The 27,403-nt window shown below is 40.6% G+C and overlaps 1 protein-coding gene across 1 annotated transcript; it reads right to left on the bottom strand.

Annotated features, from left to right (window-relative positions):
* Positions 1-296: 296 nt before the first annotated feature.
* Positions 297-9,054, bottom strand: LOC133888149 (protein transport protein SEC24 A-like). Its single transcript, XM_062328292.1, has 13 exons — positions 8,886-9,054; positions 7,725-8,741; positions 7,503-7,641; positions 4,106-4,296; positions 3,894-4,001; positions 3,547-3,750; positions 3,197-3,428; positions 2,954-3,103; positions 2,702-2,858; positions 2,186-2,313; positions 1,766-2,088; positions 1,210-1,395; positions 297-978 (listed from the first exon to the last, which is right to left on the bottom strand). Exons 2-13 carry the CDS (start codon positions 8,727-8,729, stop codon positions 751-753), a joined length of 3,051 nt encoding a protein of 1,016 aa, XP_062184276.1. The 5' UTR covers positions 8,730-8,741; positions 8,886-9,054; the 3' UTR covers positions 297-750.
* Between the last annotated feature and the right edge of the window lie 18,349 nt (positions 9,055-27,403).

The following is a 27,403-nucleotide window of genomic DNA, read 5'->3' as shown; positions in this document are numbered from 1 at the left end:
TTATATGCGCACAGTAAAAAAGATAACTCAAGTTCTTTTAAAATATAAACTTTTTCTTCTTTCTTTCACAGAGCATAAATATATTTCTGTTCGCTCGACATGTATTTTGTTTTGACAGTCAGTATCTTGAAACAGTACCTCTTGAGTAAAATGATTTATATTTTTTTGTACTGTATAAATATATTTCTGCAAACTTCTTATATGTACATATTTCAACATGATGTATATGTACAGTTATTTATAATATTGTAAAGTACACATCCAAACATAGGTGTAGCTACTAGCTACTGAGGAACTGAATAAAACAGTATAACAGTTAAATTAGAGCTCTCCCATTACAAACAGACTAATTGTCAAAAATGAGTTTACAAAATGAACCTTTGAGAATCCAAATGCCAAGAAACTGAACCCAACTAGAATTCTGAACAAGAAAGAGCACAAGATTAAGAAACGTACAGACCACTACACGACTCCAGTTGTATAAGTTACCAACGGTATGTTGCCTACTTATTCTATTACAACAGCTGTATTCTCACTCTGCGAAAAAAAATAATCACAAGGACAAATATTAACAATAAAAGCTTTGCCTGCCAACTTCATGCTGCTTACAGGAATGGCATACTGGACCACGGACTTGCGAGTTAGATCTGATGGTGTTTGAACTGGCAGCAACTGATCTGAATCTACATTCTGCAGCAGTTTACACTAAGGCAAAATTTTGGAGGGTCGCTTCCCATTCGTTCATCGTCATTAGCTTTGTGTTTGGCGGTGAATTTGCAGTATCCAATCGACATAACTGCTTGTTCCAGCCATCTGGTCCTCAACAAGGTTAGATAAAAGCAAAAAGCCTTCTCTTGGCTGTTCACCCTGTCGCACAACAAGGCATAGCTGGTAATAGGATGGATCCTTCTCCCGTAGGGTTTTTAGTATTTTCATGAAATTTCTTGAGTACTCGTTGTCACATTCTCTCAACTGAATCTGCAAGATATCCAGCGTTAGTGCAAGTGTAAATCCAAATAATGTGATATTTCCCACAATAGCATCAAGTTTTTAATTAACAAAATACAGTCCTACAAGACCATACCCAAGCTTTAGGAAAAGATAAAAATGATGGTGCACAAGGAAGAATGTAAAATAATTTGGTTCAAGAAATCAAAGATGAAAAAAATCCTTAGCCAGCAGTATCACTATGGAGTAGAAAAGGTGTACCTTTGATAGATCAGGGAAGTTTGCCAAGCTGACTCCAAGAATGTTGTTCACAAGTTCAGGTGGGAGCATTCGACCTAACCATACTAGGAAAGTGAAGCCGTCATCAAGGAGGTATATACCTCCAGTATCTAAACATTGCATTGTTAATGGCAACCGCTTCAATGAACCATCAATCCTATGTGGTTCCTGCAAAACTCAAAGATCATTTCGATTAGCGTTTGGCAAACCTGCCAAAACCACACAAGGTAAGACTTGACTTCAAATGTACCAAGAAAACAGCTGGCAAATGATATATTTTATTTCAGTTAATGCTAATAATGCCTGAAGCCACTATCATGTTTTTAAATTATCAAGAAACTTCATTTCAAAAACATGATAACTAAGGCCTTACCAGACTAGTTCAATAGACTAATCAAATCTTGTGCTAGTAAACACACTGAAAGTCAATTTTGGTTCAACTCATACTTGATTTGAGTGGTTTGGAGGCAGCAACTCTAAAGCAACACACTGGCTAAAAGCAACTAAATCAGCGTAGTGGGAAGGAAATACAACATACCATTGTCAATACTTCATCAACCCTGTACAGTGAAGGATAGATAAAATTGAGCAACCTTTTTACAGGCAGTATCATCATGCTGAAACCAGCAGCACAACGCGCATCAAGAGAGACATCTGCGTAACCTCCACGGAGAGCAAGAGATTTGCATATGGCAAGGATGTATAATGGCAAGAACCTTAAAGATTCTGGATAAATCAGTCTCCCTCCGATCCGGTGTTGTACAACATATAGGTTCCGATATTCCTTCAAACTTCTCACAAGCTTTAACTGTAATTGCTGTCGGACACTGTCCAGCTTATCAGCCAGTGAATTTTCAACAGCTGCGGGATAGTGATAATTAGTAAAGTGTGAAATAACAACCAAATTACATTTGTATTGACATTTACAAAAGAGGAAGGGCATCAATAAATCACTAACCAATTCTACCCAACAATGACACAATGGCACCAGTGTCTGCTTGACGATACATTTCACTAAGATCTGTAACCACAGGTGCAGCTGCTGTGTGCACCCTGATACGCCTTTCACCGGAAGAGGATGTATATCTAATGGTGGTTAAAGACACAACACACAAATATCGAATGCATACATAATATTCTCAAAAGAAAAAAGAAATAAAAAGGATGCACGTTATGTGCAACAAACAACTAAGAACAAAGGTAAAGGCGGTACCCAGCACACGCGCGCAGGAGAGTATTATTACACATAAAAAACCAGCGCATCAACTGACAGGGATGTTACAAGTACTCTACATTAAAGGTTACCCTATCACCCAATTAATTGCTATAAACAGCCTTTTGCTAATGACACTTTGAAGTGACGTGACAGGTTAAAATTATTGTCTAAAGCAACGATTTTTCACACTGAAATCAACACATATAAAGAAGAATGCCTGTAAGAGTAATGCATAATCAGATTGACAGGAAAGGATACAGCAATGCCACTTGGAAGTATACAGTCTGGGTGATCATTAAGGTCTCCTCTAGCGACAGTTGCATTGCAAAAGCTTTATCAGAGTCAACAGCTGGAAGGGCTAACAAGTCTGTGGACCTTAGCATGAAATGACCATGATAGGTTGTGAACCGTACCCCTAAAAACAGATTTTGTGAGAGTTAGATTTAATTTTAAACTACCAAAGAAATTTAGGAATGACAATAAATGCAGCTATGGGTATAGACCCAGAACCTTTTCCGCATCTGATACGCATAACAGATTCCCAAGCAGTCTCTCGTGTAAGGTCTCTATTAAGCTCAAGTTTAAGTTTGTCCCCGTGGGTAGCTGCCTGGAATGATGGATAATGGTACACCTGACCACCAGTATATTTTGCCAAAGTACCTACAAAATTATATGTACAGCACAATAAAAAAACAGCACAATCGAAAATAGCAAAGGCGCTTCAATCCAAACATTTTGCCAGTAAATTCTCACCTAAGGAAGCTACATCAGAGTACTTCTCACTGAAAAAAAACATGTCCACTGCAATCTGATTTTTTGTGAATTCAGCAGCCATCTGTTTGTAGAAGGGATCTTCTGGTACCCTTAGAGTATGCTCCTTATCTGTTCCATATGCACGAACATCATCTCCTCGAAGTCTCAGGCGACCAATACCGAGAGATGGCAATGTACTCTGGAAGACGAGCAACTTCCCACCAATTTGACTCTACAAAGGGATGTCATAATTGTTCATAATTTGGTGCAAGAGTAAGGCAATAAATGTATTTTAATGGTAATTCTCAAATTCAAATATAATATGAATAGAAGAAAAATAAGCATCATACCATAACCATGAAAGCTGCTTTAAGTGCTGGACCAAGAGCAGACTCGACATTTACATTGTCATGAAACATATTTGGCAAGCTATCGAGAAATGACTCGACAACATGTCTGGAGTCAACCAAATTAACCAATAGATCATCAGGCAATGGCAGGAAAACATCATCCAAATCAGCAACGACCATCATTTGAGGCTGTGACAATGAAGACTGATACAGGAAGACAATACAAGTTGTTTAAGTACCACACATGAATTGAGTGCAAAATTTAAAAATAGCAAATGTTATTGCAAAAGAAAAATATACGTGCAAGTTTAAGGAGAAAAATGGAAGCTAAGAGGTGTAGGGTGTGCCTTGAAGTTATGAAAATGCAATGTGCTGTCAAAGGTTAAGAATCCAATCTGTGATCGTGGAAAGCCTGGAAGATCATCAAGGCATGATTTGATGGTCTTTGCAACAACCTGAGAGAAAGCACATGTGACAACAATACTGTAAGTTATCAATGATGAGGGAAAAAGATGATCCTCAGAAAGACTTAAAAAATAAAGAGATAGAGAAAAGATACCTCAAGCAACCCACTTCGAACTGCAGATACTGACACATCAATAAGAAAGAAATAGGAAGGTGGCATTGGTGGTCGCACCATATATTCTGTAGAAGCGACAAACTCTATTGTTCCCTTCGAGAGTTCAGGTCTTTGATCCATATCATACCTTCTGCCACTAGCATCAAGGGCACAGAAGTAGTCTCCAGGAACTGCAGGAAAAGAATGAACACTTTTATGAAGTGGTTAATGGGACAAGGATGCTTGGGAATCATATAGGACCTGAACAGAAGATCGTATAAAAGAACAGTCTTTGTACTTCAAGCAATATTTCTATACATGATAATAGTTAACCCGATGACTCAACAGACTCACTCTACTATAATTATGAAGGACAGAATAAAGCAAAATACCTCTTGCACCGAAGCAATAATGCAACTACAACATGTTTTGGTCTAACTCCTTTGTTACAGATTTTGTAGGCTCAATAAATAGCTTTGAGATACACCCTAGAATATCTCACCCATGAGTTATTATAACCTTATAACTCAATTCCTAAGAGTGTCTGGAAGACTGCCTTCACTGTCAAAAGCACGCTAAGCTTAAGAACATCATCTCAAAGACAACTCTTTGGTGCTCGCTAAGCACATTATGATAATAAACTTTAAAAAAAAAACTCGACATATGGGGGAAGACAGCCCATTGCATTACTTTTAAAGGTCAAGAAAAGGCACCGAAGGCTTGCACCAGCCACCCAGGACCACACTGAAAACGATACACAGCGAGACGCCTTTTTTTATAAATAATGCTGGCAAGCATACGTCCGGAGCATCGGACGTTTGATTGGGCCGGGCCGTGTACTCGGACCCGAAAATATTATCCTTTTGAGTTAATTTATGTGTCCTCGTATCTCTAATGTTTCAGATGTTCAAGTTTAATATTTCAAATGTAATGAAAATTTGTTGCAATAGTTATTTTTATAGGTTGCATCCCAAAATCTCTTGCATACAGATCTGGACCCCAAAAAATTATCCATTCGAGTTAATTCCTATATTTTCGCATCTCCAATGTTTCAGATGTTCAAATTTAATGTTTCAGACGTTATGAAAATTTGTTGCAATAGTTATTTTCATATGTTGCATCTCGGAATCTCTTGCGTACAGATTCGGATCCGAAAAAATTATCCATTTGAGTTAATTCCTATATTTTCGTATCTCTAATGTTTTAGATGTTCAAATTTAATGTTTCAGACGTCATGAAAATTTATTGCAAGTTATTTTCCTATGTTGCATCTAGGAATCTCTTGCGTACAAATCCAGACCCGAAAAAATTATCCATTTGAGTTAATTCCTATATTTTCGCACCTCGAATGTTTCAGATGTTCAAATTTAATGTTTCAGATATTATGAAAATTTATTGCCATAGTTATTTTCATATGTTGCACCCAATTCTACACCACATAGGTTTTGCCTGAAATGTTGCATGCAACATGACGGGATGTTGCGGTGGGAATTTTTCTCTCGAAATTCAATGCATACAACGAGCTATTTTTGGTGCGTTTTTTCGATGTTGCAAACGTTATTTTTAGATGTTGCAACGGACTATTCGCAAACTATTGGAGCGTCCAATGGATCGGACGTCTGGGCGCTAGCATCGTCCTTTTTTTATGAGAACCAGCGTTCGGGCCCTAGTTGGTAGCACCACAACTTGGTGACTTACCACCGTGCTATCAAGCTAGGAGGAAGGGACCACATAGAAAGGCAGCCGTAGAGTAGCAAAGTTGTACGATCCAGGAACCTCATTACAAGTAGCATTACAGAACACATAAAGCGTCAAACCTTTCTTTGACTACCTATTCTTTCTTTGGCATTTGTCACCTCTAGCAGCACACAAACTATTATCCCAGCCAACAACGGCAACAGGAGTGAAAATCTATAAGCTTGAAACAAAATACTAAAGGGAGCTAGTTCAGTGGTAGTAGGTTCAAAGTGCTTTCTCAACTCTCAAGATTGCAGTGGTAATAGGTCGAGTCTCCTAATGAAATAAATAGGTCCAAAAAGAATACTACTGAATCATGGACAGACCTTTTATGGCATAACAATGACAGCTCTCCCATATCTCAAGAAAATTATACATCAGCTGGAATCAAACCAAGCTTAATTTTACCCAAAATCCTAATATTTTTCTGTTCTTGTTTTTCACTTGAACATTTCCGAACTTTTAACATGTCTTAATAGCTGACTGCTGTTACCATCTGAATAATAGCAACAGAGAAAGGTGGCAGCAATTATAAACAAAACTTTAAAAAAAACTACACTCATCATTGCCCTGTGTTTCAGGTAATGTTGCTCAGGAAACAAGATGGATCCTCTCTAGCATGGCCAGTGATGCATACATAAAATCTGTAACAGAGCTTCCCTGCCGAATATTTAGACCCTATTTGGCAGAGCTCCAGCTTCAAGATCCATGTAGGATTTAGAGTTTGTAAGATAAAATAAATTAGTTTAAATATCTATTTTCAGTTCAAAATAAGAACAAGATGCTCAACCAAAGATACTCAATATGTCAAGTAGTAACTACTTTCCACGAAGAGGGGGCCGGGCTGGGCTTAGGCGGGTGCGGGAGGAAGAAAGAAAGTCGAAGAGCATCTTCTCCTTTGTCCTTTTTTCAATGCAGCTACAGCTCCAAGAATTTCTAGAGCTAGAGATGACCAGCTCCAAAAATTCTTAGAGCTAGAGCTCTGCCAAACAGACCCTTAACCTACTCATCCTACAATATAGTTTAAGTATAAATAGTGACACACAAAAAAAATTCCCTCTTTGAAAAACACCTAAATGTTACTCTCTCCGATCCTAAATATAAGTCCATTAGGACATTGACACGGTCTCCAATATGCCACTTTGACTAACAATATCTATAAAAATAAATTATTTAAATAGAAAGAGTTATATATTATGATAGTATTTTTCATGATGAATCTAGTAGCATCAACCTTATGTTGTCAATCTTTATGATCTTTTTGCTATTGATTGTCAAAGCTAAAAAGGTTTGACTTAGGAAAAACCTAAATGGACTTATATTTGGGATAGGAGGGAGTAGTATGCTATGCTAGTAAAGGAACTTGAGAAAAGGTCCTTGTTAGATTTTGAACCCAAACTTTGTGTCATTCAAAGTAGTGAAAGAATCTTTTGTACTACCAGATATTAATAAATTTGAATTCCAACTCTAAGGAATGTAAGTAGGCACTGGGAACAGCAGAAAAGTAGCATAGCAAGTTACACCCTTTTGGTAATTATATGGTGACTGCCTGAAATCAATGGTAATCAGACAAGCATAATTATTTGTGCACCAAAATGCTCTTTATCAGCCATTCAATTACACGCTGAATGTACACGAGCTATAGTTCAGAAATAGTTACCGTCATTGAGCAACGTGCAAAGATTGCATCGCCATTTCCTTCCAGCATCTGCAAATGTTACATAAGGATTTATATATGTCCTGCATCTTCGACAACGGATGACACCTGCAGACCCAAAGTTGATAACTGGCACTTCCTCCTAAGTAATGGGAAACAAGCATGTCAAGAAAATAGCCAATTCACTGGAAAATATAAAAAGGTAAGAGTTTAATAGTTGATTACCCCATCAGGTGATTCTGCAAGAGGATGTACCACTGCCCCGAGGGGCAAATGCCACCTGGAGACCAATGACTGAGACGCCGGAATCGCATGGGTCGTCAGCCGGAAATACCTCGGATGGCAGTTCAATGGGTATGCCTCCAAAAACTTAACTGGCTCCTCGTCACCATCCAAAGGTCTTGGCAGCCCTTTCACATCAACACCAGGGTCAAGTGACCCAGGTGCGGAACTCAGCGACAACGACTGAAAGTCCTCCACTAAGCTCTGAAGCGTGCCCCCAACCGGAGGCCCAGCGCTCGGATACGCTGCCTGATTACCAAAAGCGCCAGCGGGGCCAATTGGAGGTGGTGGCATGGTCTGCACTGGCTGTTGAAATGCTGGCCTCGACATCAGGAATGGAGGGTTTGCAGGAGGCGCACCAGGGTAATACCCTTGCATGGGCGGTGCCTGCGACTGTACTGGTGGTGGCCTCACATATGTTGGCGGTGGAGGCATAGCGCCTCCCGTGGGAGATTGTGGCTGCGAAAGAGCCGATTGCGGGGAGCGAAAAGGTGCTGGTGAGGCAGCAAAGGGGCCCTGAGGCAACGGAGCGGACGTAAAGGTGCCCTGAGGCGACCGAGCGGACGCAAAGGGGCCCTGAGGCGGTGGAGCGGAGGCAAAGGGGGCCTGAGACGGAGGCGCGGAGGTGAAGGGTCCCTGAGGCGATGACACGGCAGCAAAGGGACCCTGGGACGGCAGCGCCGTGCCAAAGGGGCCCTGAGGTGGCGATAAACCCCTGTACCCACCAATTGCCGCGGGTGGCCCAACCCCGAACGGCGGCGGCCCAGCCGCCTGCGGTGGCGGCACGCCCTGCCGCGGCAGCGGGGCGGCGCCGGGGTGCACGAATGGGCTACCGGCGGCGAACGGCGAGGACGCCCCCGGCGGTGGAGGGACGGCGGCGCCAGGCACGAAGGCGGAGACGGGCCGGACGGGGGCGCCGGGCCTCTCGTTCCCCATCTGCGGCTGCATCGCGTCGAACAACTGCGGAACCCAGAGGCAGCGAAATCAAGAAAAGATCAGATTTTGTTTTCTTGTTTCTTTTTAATCCGCGTGCATCCGATCGGATCCCGCCGGAGCAGCCGGATCTGGCGGGGGCGGTGAGACTCGGGGGGGGGGGGGGCGTACCGGGATCGGGGCGGCGAGGCGGTGCTCCGGCGCGGCCACCAGGGGGCGGAGGAGGCGAGGGTTAAAACGAAAAGAAAGAGAAGGCGACGAGGGAGAAGACGGGGGAGCAGGAAGGAAGGGAAGAAGAGGCAGATGCCGGCATTCGCTGTGTCGCGATCGGCTCCTGATTTCCAATAAGAGTCTGTTTTGGTTCGTAACCAGACCTTATCATAGTTTATTATGTTTAAAGTTAGTCAAATTTAATTAATTTAAATATTTATTTAGTTTGTAGCTATAATTATTACAATATTTTTTTATACTGTTATGATCTCGTGTGTCAGTGATTTAAAAAGCTATGATAAGATTTTCTTAGTCTTGGTAAATATGATAAAATTTTTGATCAGCTAGAGGACTATAACAAAATCATAATAGTGATGAATTTAGTATATAAACCAAACCAACTCTAACTAAACAAAAAATTATCTGAATTGGTTTTTTAATCAAATTTTGCTTGTTGTATTGTGCTACTCTATGCTGTGGGAAAAAAATAGATAGCGGCTCATGTGTTTAAAATCATGTTATCGTTTCACGAAGTGTGTCGTTGGTCAATTTTCCATATTTTTCTCTTAAATAGTTTATTTTTAACTAAATAATCGTATTTTCAATCTACTGGTACGTCCATTATCCTCCCAATGCTGCTCATCTTGTCCTGCCCCAGATGCAATCCGTAACCCTTACTGTTCCAATGTTTGCTACTAATAGCCTGGGATATGGTTGATTGTATGATCGCATCCTAAGTATAACATCCTGAGTTTAAATATATTAATTAGTTAGAAATTTTACTTTAAATTAAAACTTTTATGATTAATTAGGCTAACTAAGATTAATGAAATAGGTATATGACCAATATATATACATTCATATATATATTAAAGGTATTAAGTTAAATAGATATTCCAAAATACACTAGTATTAATTTCAAAATAGTCCTTGCATTGAATTTGTTTATGTACATTGGTTTGAAGTTTTTATGGACTTTTGTGTGGAGATTTGAAATTGAATATCTCTCAATTTCAAATCCACTCTTAAAGTTTATTCAGCTCAAATTCAATTCTAGTTCAAAATCTTTGATTCAAATCATCTTAGAAAGCTCTAGATCTAAGTCTAAATCAAAGATCAAATATTCCAAACGGAGTTAATCATAATCCAAAGTCGAATTCAAATTCAAATATTCCATTTGAATTTATCCCAACATTTCCTCTCTTTTCCTTTTTCCATTTTCTTCCCAGGCCCAAACCTTCTCCTCTCTCTTCTCCCTGGCGCGGCCCAGCTATCTGGCCCTGAAAGGACAATGATGTCGCCTAGAGGGGGGGTGAATACGCGTTTTTACAAAAATTCAACCCTTTCTACCGTTGGTCTAAACTTGCAGCGGAATATAAACTAACGGATTTTTCACAAGTGAAAAACCTAAATATGCTAGGCTCAAATAGTGCACAATCACCCTAAATAAGTGTGGAAATTACAATCCTAAGGTGACAACAATTATTCAATTCTAGCAAGAGATATGCAATAAAACTTAAATCGAAAAAGGCTGAAAACACTGTTCATATGCCTGAAAACACTATTCATAAGCAAAGTCCTCTTACAAAATATAACATCTAGTCCAAATTCTCCCCCAATTGACATCAATGCCAAAATGGAATCATCGAAATGAATTCTCCCCCAATTTACATAAAATTGGTAAGAATGAAATAGGACTTGCTAAAAGAGAAATTTTTCTCCAAAACACCATTAGCCCTATCCCACAAGAGGGAATCATCGAAGGCTAGTGCATGACCTTATATAGTGTAAACTCCTCATAATATGTGTATTTCTCATAATTTAAGTTAAACCAAATACACTTATCCAATTACGAGCTATGTGAGGAGAACAAGCTATATAATAGGTCAAAAGGGTTCAAGGAGATGCCGAAAGAGATTTCAAAAGGAAATACCAATTAAAACTTCAAAAGATATCAATTGAATACCTACAAGAGATACCAATTGAAAAAGATACCAATTAAAGTTCCAAAGGATATCAATTGAATACCTATAAGAGATATCAATTAAAAATTCAAAGCATACCAATTGAAACAATTGAAAGAGATACCAATTCCAATTGAAACTAATTCAATTGAAGGCAAAACAAGCACGAGTCCGAAATAAATATCCAAAGCACAAGTGCAATGGATTATGCTATAAGTTGAACATAGCAAAATTGTTGACAATATAACGAATTTCTCGTTTATCACAAAGTGTCAACATCTCATAAGCATGTATATCCAAAAGAGCAATTTAAAGCGGACTACAAACCTCAAGCAAAAGATTTTGCAATTTTCATCAATATTGCATATAGGAGCAACTCAAGCATTTGATATGAAATCTTTTGCATACTTGGGATTGGATGAATCATAAACATGATTATAGAGTTCCCACAAAAATATGCTACTTCAAATTGCTCATATTTGTAATAAAGAGGTTTTAAGCACTTGCAACAAAAACACATTTTTGCAAGACATTTTCACAATATGATATAATCTACTCAAGATTGAATCTTTGAAATTAAATGCATGAATCAAGAACAAATTACTTGGAATGATATTGAATTGCTCACTTTGATATGGTCCTTCTCTTGATTCCAATTAAAATTGAAGGAGATGGTCTTCTTTGTAGATACCAATTGAAAGATAAAGACTTTCTTCATGAAAAATCCAATTGAAAGGACAAAATCATCTTCATGAATTTCAATTGAAATGAGCTTCTACTTGAAAGGACCTTCATTATGATTAATTCAAGCATCCAATGCATCTTCATTGTACCTAAAACTCTTTTAAGTACAATTTGGTCCCCAAACTCATTGGGTCCGAAGAGGTTAGTGAACTCATCACATAGAGCACGCTCTCTCATAGATATGTGCATATTTGTATGGAAATGATAACAATTGAAGTTCATACCAATAGATAGATACCAATTGAGAATATATACCGAATGAAGGTATATACCAATTGAAATCAAATGAAAGCTCTATGCACCTTTTAGACAATAAAAACACTTGAGAGAGGCTTACTCTAAATGTAGAATCAAAGAAAGCAAACATGCTATAGATATTAACATTTAAGTCAAACAAGCATGCTCGTCACTTTCAAGATCCGATGAAGATATAATTTGGACAAAAATAGCATATGAGACTTGAAAATACCAAATGAAAGACAAATATCAAAAGGTTGTCCAAATTACATCTAAGTCAAAAAGATCAATAAATTATCATTCACAAAGTTCAACAAATGAACTAAGCAAGATTTGATCACATGGAGACATGAATAAGTTCCAAACATGCTCAAAAATTTATCTCAAGCAAGTATATTGAAAATAATTCAAGCATTGAGATAATAAGCTTCCAAAGACTCCAAAAAGGAAAGTTTTCTCGAAGAAACCAATATTCCTAACATAGGAGTTAACTAAAATCTTTCACATAGAAGAAAGTCACTTGAAAACAAGAATTGAAACAAAGATGATCAACAAGGATTACCACTTGTATTATTACCAATTGTAAGAAGACAATGGTATATGGAGATATCACAAGTCGGTAATTGCAACAAGGCACGGATCAACTTTTTTTTTTCAAGAAGCATAAAAGAAGACTTTTAGAAATTAAACACAAGCTTCAAACACATTCCTCTCAAAGTCAACTATTACAACAAAACACAAATAAAAACAATAGTTGATACAGTTCTGTTGAACTGACCCGGAGTATCCGGTGAACACCGGAGACTCCGGGTGGCACTCAGTTGCCACACAGAAAAGACTCAGAAACTTGCCGGACTCTCCGGGTTCTCTAGATACCGGAGTATCCGGTGAACACCGGAGACTCCGGTCCTTTTTATCAAAAGAATAAATATTAACCGAGACTCTCTGGCGGAGTCTCCCTCGGAGACTCCGGTCAAAATATTTTCTCCTACCGGAGTATCCGGTGAACACCGGAGACTCCGGTCTTTTTTAACAAAAATAAATGCTTAACCGAGCCTCTCTGCCGGAGTCTACCTCGGAGACTCCGGACTGAAAACACCAACTGCCGGAGTATCCGGTGAACACCGGAGACTCCGGACAATGAAAACAATTATTGATTTGATCCGAATGAGAAATGATTCAAATTAAAAAACTTGAGATTGAAAAGATCACTAGATAAATACCACGAATCTTAAGTTTCAATTTAAACAAAAAAACAGATCAATTAATGGATTCTTGCAAAAATGAGATTTATATGAGCTTGACATACCACATAGATTCTAGATAAACAATAATATCAATTCTAAATGGTATTGCTCAAAAGTTCACAAATTATGGGTATTTAAGATGCATAAAGCATAATACTCCCCCATAATGTGATAATCCATTAATATCAACAAAAGAGAGCCAAATAGAATTCAATAAGACGAATAAGATCAAAGAAGACTCCAAAACCACAATCAACACATGAAAGTGCAATGCATCCTGCACATACTAGTTATATGACTCACACATACTAGTTGGCAGGAAAAGCTAGATGCACTAGAAACAAATTCATAGCACACTTAGCAAGCAATCAAGACATGTATAAATATGAAATGAGTAAGCATGGCAAGATTGCACTAAAGTCTACACATGCTAGTATAAGCATAGGCTCTAAACAAGCATAGATACATAACCTACACATACAGAGAGCTAGAAACTTCCAGAAAACGTGTAGAACAATAAATCTAACACAATGAGCAAGAATATGAATTTAAGGCATTGTGATAGAGAGTTACCTTCATAGAGTGACATTGGGTAATAATAAATATAATTTCACAAAACTTGACTCTTTAATCAATTAGATAAATCTTCAAATAATTAGCCAAGTCTCCAATACCCTCCATTTTACCAAGAGACTAAACACAAATTTCACTTGAAGAAATATTAGTCTCAAAGTACAAAACATAGTATGAGCTCCCCATATATATGTGCATCCAAGTACTTGAATTACTTGTAATATGCACCTAGTTCATTTACGAATCTAGGGGAGTTTATCCTATATTTTGAGTTAAGGCACAAAAGGAATTTACAAGGAAAATGCTTGTGCCAAAAATGAACTTACAACCATGAGATCATGTAAATTAAGTTCATCTTCCATAGCCATCACAAAGTATCCATCACCTACATTATTAACAAGATCTTGCTCTACTAGAGAGCCATTAAAAGCATCATATTACACAAAGTATAAATTTTGCTCAAATTTTACCTAGCCACATTTAAGTGCTCACGACCATGAAAGATTGTGAACATTTACACCTTTGCTAAGCTAAGTGGCTAGATAGCTTAAGTTAGATACTTGTTACCGAGATGTCATTGAAGATTGAAATAAACCAACAAACCACACTCTTGGCACTTCTTTCCAAACATCATGAGAAAACCCAATTTGAAAGAATCTTGAGATGAGATATTCAATATAGTTCTTCTCAAGTAAGCCAAGTCTTCAATTGCATCTCCAAGTACCTATTTAGCAAATTAAGCACTTTGTGGTACCTAAACCATGTTGGCTCCTTTAAGGTTAGTTATGAAAGATTTAGGCACCCAAATGGCCTTTGTGCTAGCAAATGATGAACTAATCATCTTAGTAGCACAAGTTCCATTTTTAGCCTTCATAAGCGATAAATCATTATCAATTGAAGAGTTAGGCTTAGGAATGTTACCAATAGGACAATTTTTACCAATATGTCCCTTGGCCCGACAAGTGTAGCAAATGCGGTGCTTATCCTTGCAAGATGCCTTCTCATCTTGCTTCTTGCTTCCTTCCTTGCCGGTGAGCCTCTTCCTTGATGACATAAGACCTTCATTCTTCATGTAGAGGCATGATGCAATTTCATGTCCCTTCTCATTGCATCCATAACACTTCCTCTTGCTTCTTCTTGTTTTCTTCTTTGGAAGTGTGGTCTTGTCATCAACCTTGTTGGAACACATAGAGGCATAGTGTCCCATGCTTGAGCACTTGATATGAGCTATCTTCTTATTGGATTTTGCTTCAAGTCCATGATCTTTGTGCTTCTCACTTTTCCCTTTGCTATCAATATTACAAGCAACACTAGGAAAAATATTAGCTTTAGAGCAACAAAGATTAGTAGGCAATTCATCATTGGATATAGAATTGTCATTAAATGAATTGCTAGAACTAGCACATGTTAAATTTATATTATGCAAAGAATGTGTGCTAATGTCCACATGAGGTTTATAGGATTTTACCGTTGTGATAATTACCTCATGAGCTATTTCTAGCATCGCGTGTGAGTCCACAAGATTTTCATGAGAGCACACAAGCTCATCATGACTTTCTTGCAAATCCACATGCTTGCTAGTAAGCTTTTCAACTTGAGCCTTTAGCTCAATATTTTCTTTCTCCAAAGATGCTACATAAGAATTAGAGTTAGTAGCACAAGCATTATCAATAGGAGAAATAGTGGATTTGTCCTTAGATAAAACATTACAATTATGACATGATTTTTCTAAATCCACTCGAGGCATAACATCTAATTTACCAATCAAAGAAATATGCTTAACTTTAAGATCCCCATAAAGATTAGACAAAGAATTATGGGATTCTTGAAGTTTTTCATATTTCACATTTAAGGCTTTAAGTTCCTCAATTTTCTCAATGAGGAATTCCTCTTGCCTCTCAAGGCTTTCTTCTAAGCCTTCCATGGTGGTCATGAGCTTGATCATTTTAGACATATTCTTTTTACTCAAAAGATCAAACCCGAGCTCATCACTATCACTAGCACTAGAACTAGCATTAGCATTATTTATCTCACTTACCGATTTTCTTTTACCTTTTGCCATAAGGCATAATGGAGATTCGGTGTAAAGAGATGAGCATCTTGGAGAGGTGGATGCTTCTCCACCTAGACTTTGTCTCTCATAGAGTTCTATTTCCTTCAAAATGTTAGTCTCACAAATAATAGTAAAAATAGATGCATCACCATGAGAGCAAAGAGTCATATCATCATGATAAGTAGGCATTTTTGCACTAGATGATATGCAAGGATTAACAACACTACTAGAAATAGAAAGCTCATTGCAAGTGTTGTTAAAGTCCAAATGAGGGATTGGACACTCACTTATCACACTCACCATTTCATTATCTTGCTCGGATTTATCAATCGGTGAGGTGGATAACAAATTGACATCCTCTTGGACAATTGAGAAAATCATTTGGAGTTCTTCATGATGTGAAGATGAAGTGGAACACTCTCCAAATGATGTCTCCGGAAGAAGTTCTTCTTCATCACATTTGGGCTTGTCATATCTTTCTTTAAGAGTAGTCCAAATGAGATGAGCATCTTCAAGCAGCAAGATTGATTCAATAACATCTATGCTCAAATCATCAAATAAGACATTAGTAGCTTGAGCATTGAGATGTATGCATTTCTCTTCCTCTTCGGGTGATATGAGTTTATCATTAGGAGGAGAAATGCTCACATCTACAACTCGCTCTATTTGAGGACCCATGGCCCTAAAGATATTAAGCATGCGAGTACTCCAATCACAATAATTAGAACCATCTAAAAGGAGTGGCTCTACGTGCACTAATCCACTAGTCGACATGTTTACTCTCTAGGCGGTAAAGCCCGAAAAGAGAGACTTGGCTCTGATACCAATTGAAAGGACAATGATGTCGCCTAGAGGGGGGGGGGTGAATAGGCGTTTTTACAAAAATTCAACCCTTTCTACCGTTGGCCTAAACTTGCAGCGGAATATAAACTAACGGATTTTTCACAAGTGAAAAACCTAAATATGCTAGGCTCAACTAGTGCACAATCACCCTAAATAAGTGTGGAAATTACAATCCTAAGGTGACAACAATTATTCAATTCTAGCAAGAGATATGCAATAAAACTTAAATTAAAAAAGGCTGAAAACACTGTTCATATGCCTGAAAACACTGTTTATCCGGAGTATCCGGTGTAGTCCGGATACTCCGGTGTGTACAGGTCCGGAAACTCCGGTAATGTCCGGATTCTCCGGTTTCTGTAAAGAACAGAGCCCGAAACTGAATAAAATTAATGAGTGGAGAGTTCTAGCTCAAACCAAGTGATGTCGTGTGTTTCCGGAGATGATTCCAAGTAGATCCACGGAGAACCTACACTCAAATACACACGAACAAGTAGATCGAGCAATATACGCAAAGATTTGAGCAAGAACTTAAAAGTAAGGAAACAAGAGAGGAGACACAAAGATTTGTTTCCCGAAGTTCGGATTCACCACTGTGAATCCTACGTTTCCGTTGAGGAAGCTCCAACGAGCCGGGTCTCTTTCAACCGCTTTCCTCGATCCACTCTTGATTTCTTCCCTTGCGGAGGCGAAATCGAGCCCTTCACAAACTTCCGCGGCAACCCACAACCTTGGGTGCTCGTCGGCGACGCCTAGCCGCCTAGGAGGCTTCACCTCCAAGAGTAACAAACACGACGACAAACTTCTTGCCGAGAACTCAAGTGCTCAAGATTGGATTTTGCTCACTTGCACTCAATCTTCTAATCTCTCAACCCAACTCTCTTTTTTTCTCAAATCACACACTAGAATGGAGTGGGAGAGGTTCTTTTGGCTCTAGAAATGTGTTCTTTTCGTGCCCTTCCAGCAGCCCCAAAGGATGGGGTGAGTGGGGTATAAATAGCCCACTCCAAACAACTAGCCGTTACTGTTTTTGACAGAACTGACCGGAGTATCCGGTGAACACCGGAGTATCCGGCCCTAAATCCAAATACGGCGTCAGAACGGTCACAGAATGTGTCAGAACTAGCCGTTATGCTCTTTTCTGGACTTTTACCGGAGTATCCGGCCTACACCGGAGTCTCCGGTCGGCACTTAACCCAGAAAACAGCCCCGGAGACTTCCCGGAGTCTCCGGCCACTCCGGGTACCGGAGTATCCGGACTTCACCGGAGTCTCCGGCCTTTCCAGGTACCGGAGTATCCGACCTACACCGGAGTCTCCGGCCACAGCACAGCTGACCTCCGAAAAATGGCGATAACTTTTGATTCCGGAGTCCGATTTCTTCGATTTTGGACTCTATGGAAAGCTTATTCAGAGGGCTACACATCCCAACTGAATTCATGACCTAAAAGACATAGGATCAAATTAGGAACACTCCAAAACCCATTTTGGACACTTCCGCACTTTCCGCTCCGGACTCTTAACAACGAACTCTCACTTTGGGTTTGGTTGGGAACTCTTGAGCACTGAGACACGACAATTAGCTCACGTTGCATCCCTCTTAATAGTGCGGCATACCTATACTCAAATTCAAAGATAAAACTCGTTTGAACCACTTTGAGCATTTGAAAACTTTCAAGTACCGCTTCTTTTTCTTTCAAACCTTGAGGGTTGCCAACTTCCATATATTCTTCACTCCATCTCTTCTTGATTCTTCATATGATTGATGTGAATCATCCATAGCTTCACATAGCCTCGCACGGTCCATCGGCGCAAAGCCTTCACTCGCTCTTCACCACCGCCTTGGTCCTTCGGCGCCAAGCCATTTGCTTGCCCTTCACCACGGATGGTCCATCGCAGCTGAGTCTTGCTTGCCCTTCACTGTCTTGCCATAGAAAACCACTTTGTATTCGACATCTTCAAGGAATTCACTTTTTCATATATGGAGTCCACTCTTGTTCTTCACTCTTGGCATATATGATTTCAATTCAACTTATGCCTTCTTATGGATCCTAACCCCAACTCACTCTCAAGCACAAAACACATGGGTTAGTCCATAAAACCTAAATGACAACATTTATACCTTAAGTTACTTGATCTCCACAAGTAACTTATTAGCCTTCATGCATATTGTCAATCTTCATATAGAACCTAACCCCACTCATTCTTAAACACATAGCACACGGGTTAGTCCATAAAACTCTATTAACAAGTCATACATTTAGTTACTTGATCTCCACAAGTAACTTAGCATTCAAGCTTATTGCTAATCTCATTGAGCTTCTTCTTCTTCTTATGAGCATCACTAAAAGCTCATTTATTTAGATGCATATTTCTCCTCCATGCATCACATCCGAGCATCACTTAGAGCTCATTCATCTTGATGTACTTTCAATCTTCCCATTCACCTAGAGTTCATGCATGTCTCTTCTCCATGCATTACCTATTGAACAACCTACTAACAATCTCAACAACATTGTTAGTCCATATGTATTGTCATTAATTACCAAAACCACACATAAGGGCTAGATGCACTTTCAGGCCCAACTGGCCGTCTCTTTCCCACCCACATGTGCCTGGCACAGCTGCGCCCTCGCGCGCTCGCTCGCGCTCCGCGCACCTCGGCCATCCGCGTGTCAGCCATCCGAAGCATGCCCGCAAGCCCTCTTCTTTCTCCTCCCTCCTCCACCTCACCACGAAGCCGACCGTCGTCTTCCCCTCTCCGGGAAATATCCTGACCGGCCTCCACTTCTCCCGCTCTCTCCTTTCTCTCTCGCTCTCTCTCCACCCATATCATATGACTTTCACGCCTTGCCCGCACGTGGACGGCGCAGAGCGCCCACGCCGTGAGAAACATGGTGGGCGCCGCCCACCGCCTCGCTGCTGCGTTGTCTGTCGACATCCGCATGACACCAGCGAGCTTGCCGTCTCTCTATGCGCCCCTTCCCCTCTATAAATAGCCTGTACCTAGCCTCTCTCCTCCCCCTTTTCCCTAATTCACTGCCACCACGCCCGTTCGCTCCACCGCATCTCATCGTCACTCCGCCGGCCATCATCCCATTCTTGCTGTCTCCGAGCACGGTGAGCCTCTTCAGATCCCTTAGCGCCCCTCATAGATAGCGTGCCGTCGACCTCGTGCTCTCTCTTAGTCGGTTGCTGCGCATCACTGTGTGTTTGTCTTTCACTGCTGTGCTTTTGCTCATCGTCGGCGTCCTGGTGCTCCGTGTGTGTGGCCGGCCATCGTGCCATGATGCCTAGGGGCCTTAGGCCCCTTTTCTTTGCAGGTTGGCACCTCCCAGTGCAAGGGAGGTGCTGCCCGATTTTTCACCACGCCACTGTCCCCTCTCCGGCCGCTATCTGGTATCGCTCTCGCCATTGGCCGTCGACGTTGAGCCCACCACAAAGTCCGTCGTATTGTGAAGATCCCAAGCGTGGAATTCCCGTTATGAAACCCTGGTCGGAATGCATCACCGGCGAGCCTTTCGGTGACCTCCATCGTAATCCCTTGCCGCCGCTATTCTCTACCCCTTCTCCGTCGCTCGCCCGCACGCCGCTCGACCTGGCTTGCAGGCCTGACGTGACCCAGTAGCGGCCTGACTGCCAGGCTGGCCCAGCTCCCGTAGCCCACTAAGCCGCTCAGCCCAAACACGAGCGAGCAAGTACCGTGTGGCCCAGTACTGTGTAGCCCAAAGACCGACCCAATCCGAGCCCACCTTGGCCCACCTGGTACTGTTTACTAGTCCCCACTCGTGGGTCCCACCTATTTAGTTTCATTTAGTAATTTCCCGATTTAAATTTAGATTTAATCTTTCGAGAGTCATAACTTCTTCATTCTTGCTCTGATTTTGGTGATTCTTTTGCTAAAATTCATCTAAATTTGAAATCTACCCATCTATTATAGTGTGATATCCATTAGGGCTCATTTGGCATGTGCTATGTATTACGTTTTAATAAACTGCTTGTAATAGTTAATCCTCTCAAACACATGTCATGTCTTGAATATTATCATCAAAAATATATATCACCCTTGTATTACTTGTTGTTATATATATTAATGACAGACTAAGCCTTAATATCTAGCATGCTTAGTATTGAATACGTCCCATCAGAGATGTCGCTTTTAAAACACCTCTCCCCGGAGATAAGATTTATTGTTATAAATGATAACTCATATACCATGAATCCTTGATGATTGTGAAATCCTTGATGTTGTGTGGGATATAGTGGGTGATGTGTAAAAATGGGTAAAAACTATTTGGCAAGGGCAGGTGGAGTAGTACTTTGGATGAGAATGCTCCTGGGGGCTTGAGTCACCTCTGTATTGTTCATCGCAAGAAGATACCTACCTCGGCCACTTAAGGACAAGTCAATTGCCTCGACATGCTTGGCCACCTCCGTGCAACCATGCGTCCTGAATGGGTAGGACTTGACTTCCCCTTTCACCAGATTGAGTTAGGCACAATACTAGGAGGCTGAGAGCAGTGAGAGGCCAAGTGCCCATTTGTCCCTCTTTCTGAAGGTTTCTAGAACCGGTCTAAGCTTAAAAAGGTGGCTGGCCTTCAGTGCATGGTCTCTGGGGTGTCTCATAGAAAAGCTCGGTAGGAAAAGTATTTGGAGGGTCTCGGTATGATTCACTATTCCGCTTGCAATGGTTGGAGGCTGAGCATATCGCTTGGGTAAAGTTATACAACCTTTGTAGAACATAAATCTATTTGAATAGCCGTGTCTACGGTCATAGACATGTGCATGACCCCATTTTATTAGACTCCCGATGCGTGTGTCTTGATGAGTGTGTGTGGACTAGATTTCTGTGTGGTGAAGTTCTTGGCTCAATCCGTCAAAAGCTGTGTGATACTAGAGGTATACCATATATGATAATAGGGACTGCGGAGTGAGGTGCAGTCTCTCCCAAAACAAAAAAAACCCTAGATACAGCTTGTTACCTTGTTTTGAACTATTCAAACTGTTTTGAAGTCTTTAGTAGATAACACAATTAAATACCTGCATAAAACTGCTTTACGCTAAAACCAAAACTGTAAAGTCTTGTCCTTGAATTACCCCATTATGCATCTATCAACACTTTAAAGTAGTATAGGACTTGTTGAGTACCTTTTGTATTCATTCTTATTGTAATCTAGATGAAGAAGCCGATGCTGACTTCGCCGGAGGTGAAGCCGGGGATGAAGAGTAGTCTAAAGAGTCGCGTTTGTGCCCTCACTGCTTGTAACTTAGGCTTTTGCTTTCCGCTGTGTTTTGTTGGCCGTTAGGCCAAGTTTGTAATATACAATATGGTTTATAACCTTTTGTACTCAGAACCTTAATATTTATGTATGAAGTTTGACTTTGATACTATAACTGTTATACTTTGCATATTAGTTACTTAATCCAGAGACTGATACAGGAGGCACAGGAAATCCCGGAAATAGGGGTCTTACACTAAATGACATGTTGTAGATCTGGTGTTCATCACCCTGATCCTAACTGTCAACGTGCTGCTCTTAAATTTATGTCATGGCATACCTCTTTACTTTTTTCTTTTGTGCCCTAGTGCCATCATAATTACAAATTATACTAATTATTTTTCGGGCAATGGGGGAGGAAATCATGTTGATCCTAACATAGGACTCCGCCCAAGGTTCACAAATGTGACGGGTCAAAATGCGACCCCCTCGCATTCTTGAAATGCGTGAAATTCAAGTGAAAATTTGAAAAATTTGAACGAATTTGTGCGGTCAAACCTGGTTGGCCGAGGCAAATAAAATGCTCAAATCGGACTCTTAAAACGCGATCGGTTTCCTCGATAATTCGACCGGTTTTGTCGATATTTGATCGCATTCATCACATTTTGATTAATGTCGAAAACGGCTCGAATTTTTCGAAAATCATTCAGTTTTCCCTATTTACCGAGAGCATTTCTCGAATTTTAGTGAAGTTCAACAAAAAAACAAAAAAATAGCAACCTTGTAAAATCAATAATTAATTCATCTGAGCTTCAAATCAAGTAAAACAAATTTTATTGGTTTCCTTGTAACATGATCTACATGATAAAAGTATTTATACTCATGAAAAAGTTGAATATTTTCTATGAGAAAATGTATTTGCTAAAACTAGTTAAATGCATAGAAAATGTATTTGCTAAAACTAGTTCAATCCTAAGGACAAGGGTCTTACAGGAGTGGTATCAGAGCCATGCTTGGCTGTAGGATGTGACCTTAGCATAGAATTGGTCGTGTCTGTTTATTTTTCCAAAAAACTATATTATCAAAACTGTTTCAGTACTTACTTTCTATCTTGTTACCTTTGAAAACTTATTATGCTAGTTCTAAGCTGTCCATTTTTCCTCGTCAGATGGAAGACAAGGACTGAAACATAGTGCGATGTTTACAAGTGAAGGGTTTTCCCAATTTGTTATGGGAAGCTTGTTGTCACCTGGGATATACCCGACGCCCAGAGTACACCGGGCGTGAGTATGACGAGAATGAATCCCATAAGTGCGAGGTTTTGCTACAGATTTTTTACTGTCCGAGATACCCTAGCTGGCGACTGTGGCATGTCAGCACCACTGGAGTACGGTACCCTGACACATACCAGTTGGTTGCCTGCAAAGCATTTCAACACCTGTGTGGGAGACATGCCAGAGAGGTGGCACACACTCCCATGAGGCACTTTACAGCTACCGCTGGCCAGTGAGTTGCTTGGTATGCACGCCTAACTGCTATGGAGGATGCAGGAAGAGTAAGAGGGGGACAACACCATTGTGCCCATCACAACACAGTACCTCTACGCCTTAGAGCACAGGCACAATGAGACCTATCAGCTATTACATGCTAATTGCCAGAAGGCAGAGGAGTCGGAGACATAGGAGAGAGCTCTCTATGTGATGCTGGATCAGATCAGAGTCTAGGCCGTAGCCGCTGAAGACATCGCGGTAAGGAACCATGAATGATGATAGAGGGTGGTAAGGGTGCATCACAGGGATCTTAACAAACAAAATGCCTTGAATGGTTCTCGAGTCAGAACAACTGCAAGGAAGAGTACCTTCACGCTACCCGCGAGTCGGACCCAGCACATCATCCTTTCAGGTGTATCTCTCCTACCAGCACATATAGCAGCAGCTATAGCAGACAGTAGGATTAACCCCTCGCTAGTTCCAGTAGCTAGTGGAGGTTTAATGCCCGCCAAGGCGATTCAAGATGGAGATATGGTGATACCAACCGATGACTCAGAAGAGGAAGACCCTAGCGAGCGTGAGCTCGTTAGTGAGCACGACAGCGATAATGACGTCGACAGGATCTTCGACCCCACTTCCACCCGACACCAGCATGGACTGTTGGACCCCCCAATACCGGGATCTCCTATGCCTCCTGTATCAGTCCCTGGATTATGCAGCTGATACGCACAGTAACAGTTGTAGTATCACAGTCAAACTTCGTACATAAATAGTAAGGTTCTGAGTACAAAAGGCTCACAAGCCATACCGTATATTACAAGCCTAGCCTAATGGCCATCAAAATACACAACGGAAGCAAAAGCCCATGCCACAAGCAGTGAGGGTGCGAACGCGACTTTTGGGACTACTCTTCATCCCTGTCTTCACCTCCGGCGAAATTGACATCGGTTTCTTCATCTGAATGATAACAAGAGTGAGTACGGAAGGTACTCAGCAAGCCTTATACTACTTCAAGGTGTTGATAGATGCATAAAGGGGTTATTCAATGATAAAGCTTTACGGTTTAGATTTAAGCGTAATGCAGTTTATGCAGATATCCGATTGTATCAACCATGATCGACTTCAAAACATTTTAAGTAGTTCAAGCCAGGTAACAAGTTGTATTTGGGGTTTTTCAGTCCTGTGAGGGGCTACACCTCACTCCACATAGTCCCTATTATCACATCTGTTGTACCTCTAATACCACACAACTTCTAGCGGATCGAGCCAAGAACTCATCACACGGACATCTAGTCCACACACTCACTCATCAAGACAAACGCACCAGGAGTCTAGTCAAAAAGGTTCAGCCTTCGCGTGTCCATGATTGTGGACACGGCTATTCGAATAAATTTATACTCTACAGAGATTGTATAACTTTACCCATATGATATGCTCAGTCTCCAACCATAGCTAGCGGAGGACCGAATCATACCGAGACTCTCCAAACACCTTTCTTGCCGGGCTTTTTCACGAGACACGCCAAGTACCAGAGCTGCATGTTCTGAAGGTCAGCATCCCTTTTTAAGCCTAAGCCGGTCCCTGAAGCCTCCAAACAGCGGGACAGATGGACCCTTGGCTACTCGTTGCTCTCAGCCTCTGGTATGATGCCGAGCTCAGTCTAGTGAAGGAAAAGTCAAGTCCTGCCCATATAGGACGCATGGTTGCACGGGGGTGGCTAAGGCATGGCTGCATAATGACTCAGTCCTTAAACGGCCGGGCCAGACATCTTCATGAGTAATGAATACCATCAGGTAACTCAAGCCTCCGAGAGCATCCTTCCCGGAGGACCACTCTACCTGTCCACGCGAAAACAGTTTTCACACATTTTTACACATCACCCTCCATATCCTACAAAACATCAAGGATTTCACAACCATCACAGAATTCATAACCATCAAGGATTCATAGTATATGAGTTATCATTGATAACAGTAAATCTTATCTTCGAGAAGAGGTGTTTTAAAAGCGACGTCTCCGAGGAGACGTATTCAATCCTAAGCATGCTAGATATCATGGCATCGTCCGACATTAATATAGATAACGATAGGTAATCTTAGGGTGATATGTATCATAGATGATAATATTCAAGATATGGAATGTGTTTGATAGGATTATCTATTGCAAGTAGTTTGTAAAAGGCACAATACATAGCACATGCGATATTAAGTCCAATTTTAATTGATCATGTATATTATTTGAAAACTATAGGTTCAGTATGATCAAGGAAACAGGACTTGCCTTCCTCGGAGTTTTCCTCGAAGTCTTGAATGGAATCAAGATCCTCCTCGCTTCTAACGCTTTCTACGCAGAACTCGCAGAAGTCGTGTTTTTTGGCAATTACAACTACGATCAACAACGAACTATACTAGAGAAGAAATAATTAACATCAAATAAAAACCAAATGAGCTCTAATGAATATCACAATGTGACAAATAAGTAGATCTTGATTTTAGATGAATTTTGGCGAAAGAATCGCTGAAATCGGAGCCAGAACAGAGAAGTTATGGCTCTCGGAAGATTTAATCAGGCATTAAATCAGGAAAATTATAAAATAACACTATTCATAGATGGAGTCCACAGGTGGGACCCACTGAATAGTAACCTAGCCCCACATGAACAGTGATCGGTGGGATCCATATGAACAATACAGGTTTGGGCCGAATATGCTTGGATGGGTCGGATCCAGGCCTAGATGTAACACCCTGATTTTCAGAATTTACAACATTTAAAATTTTTCAAGATTATTGAATAGCTTGACTAGTAGAATAGGTTTAAAACCTATTTTCTTAATCAATCAATCAATATAGGTTATTGTTTTGTATGCATTGCATGCTGAGTTTTGCTAGAAGCCAGGTAAATGTATTAGAGTTCTTTTTCTTTTTTTTCTCTTTGGTGTTTTGAGTGAAAAAGATTTTGAAAAGCATTTTACAAAACTCAGTAGTGAATGAGTTAAGGATCTTAATGGTTGGAATTCAAAATCTTTGAATTCATCATCTATTCAATCCTTGATTATACCTAATCCTTCTCTAGTTCAATTCAAATCTTATCCAAATTATTGTTTAAAGTCAATCTCTCTTTTTTCTCAAATTCTATCCAAATCCAAATTCAAATTCCTTATCTACTCCTACTCTTATTCAACCTTATTTTTTGTTCCTCTTAAATTGACTCCGAACTCAATTCAAATTCAAACCCTATTCAAATTTCTCTGCAAAAGTTTCTTTTCTAAACCCTAGATATACCTAAAGTGTTTTTAGGCTCAATCTTGCTCAAGTCCAAACCCTTAGCCAAGTCTTCTAGATGGGCCAACAAAGGATCCACAAAATCTCATCTTTCCATGAAGTTTCGGAGTTCAAAACGGCCTTAAATGCAAATCATGACAATACCAAAGTTGTAGGTCTCGTTGAGAGCTTCAATTTGAACATATGCAAATCACATTTTGGATAATGGAGTTAGGAGTTATGACCCCCGAAATCAGTGCTACGCAGATAAGTCCGAGTTCAAATAGTTAAAATTGTGGTGCATTTTTGGAAATCAATATGACGTTTTCAGAAATTCCAATGACTACTAAAGTTGTAGATCTTTTAGAGTACTATAATTTAGAATCAAGAAACGTCCAATTTGGAGTTCGGACGATGGAGATATCATCCTCAGAATAGAGAGTTACGAAAAAGAAAATCGTAACCGACTCGAACTCGAATCCGATTTGTGTTCGGTTTGGACTCCACCTCAACCAACCACCTCTAGCCCTATAAATATGAGTTGCACACCCTCTTCTACCCCTATTCCACACTCCTAAGCCCTAGAAGTTGCTGCTGCCATGTCCGTGCGTCGCCGGAGCACCGCCGTTCGCAGGAGCCACCGCCGCCGCTGCCCGTGATGCGCTACGTCGTCTTCTCCATGAATCCTCCTTCTTCCACCATCAAAGCAAGGTGAGGACCCCTTCTTCTCCTCCCTTACTACTGTTTTAGCATCATACTAAGTCCCTAGCCAAGTCCTAGCCCTGGCCAAAGCCCGATGTATGCCACCACGGTCGTCACTGTCGCGGATAGCCACGGGACAGCCGCATTATAG

Source organism: Phragmites australis, chromosome 13, assembly GCF_958298935.1.
Source record: "Phragmites australis chromosome 13, lpPhrAust1.1, whole genome shotgun sequence".
Taxonomy (NCBI): domain Eukaryota; kingdom Viridiplantae; phylum Streptophyta; class Magnoliopsida; order Poales; family Poaceae; genus Phragmites; species Phragmites australis.
Note: the sequence above shows the minus strand (reverse complement) of the source record. Positions and strands in the feature narration are given on the sequence as shown.

What these genes read in the sequence shown, in the direction of transcription:
- LOC133888149 (XM_062328292.1), bottom strand. Translation starts at nt 8,729, where the DNA reads ATGCAGCCGCAGATGGGGAACGAGAGGCCCGGCGCCCCCGTCCGGCCC. An exon ending in TTGCAGAATCACCTGATGGG is followed by an intron (nt 7,642 to 7,724) that starts GTAATCAACTAT and finishes CCCATTACTTAG; the next exon opens with GAGGAAGTGCCAGTTATCAA. An exon ending in TGCATTTTCATAACTTCAAG is followed by an intron (nt 3,751 to 3,893) that starts GCACACCCTACA and finishes TTCCTGTATCAG; the next exon opens with TCTTCATTGTCACAGCCTCA.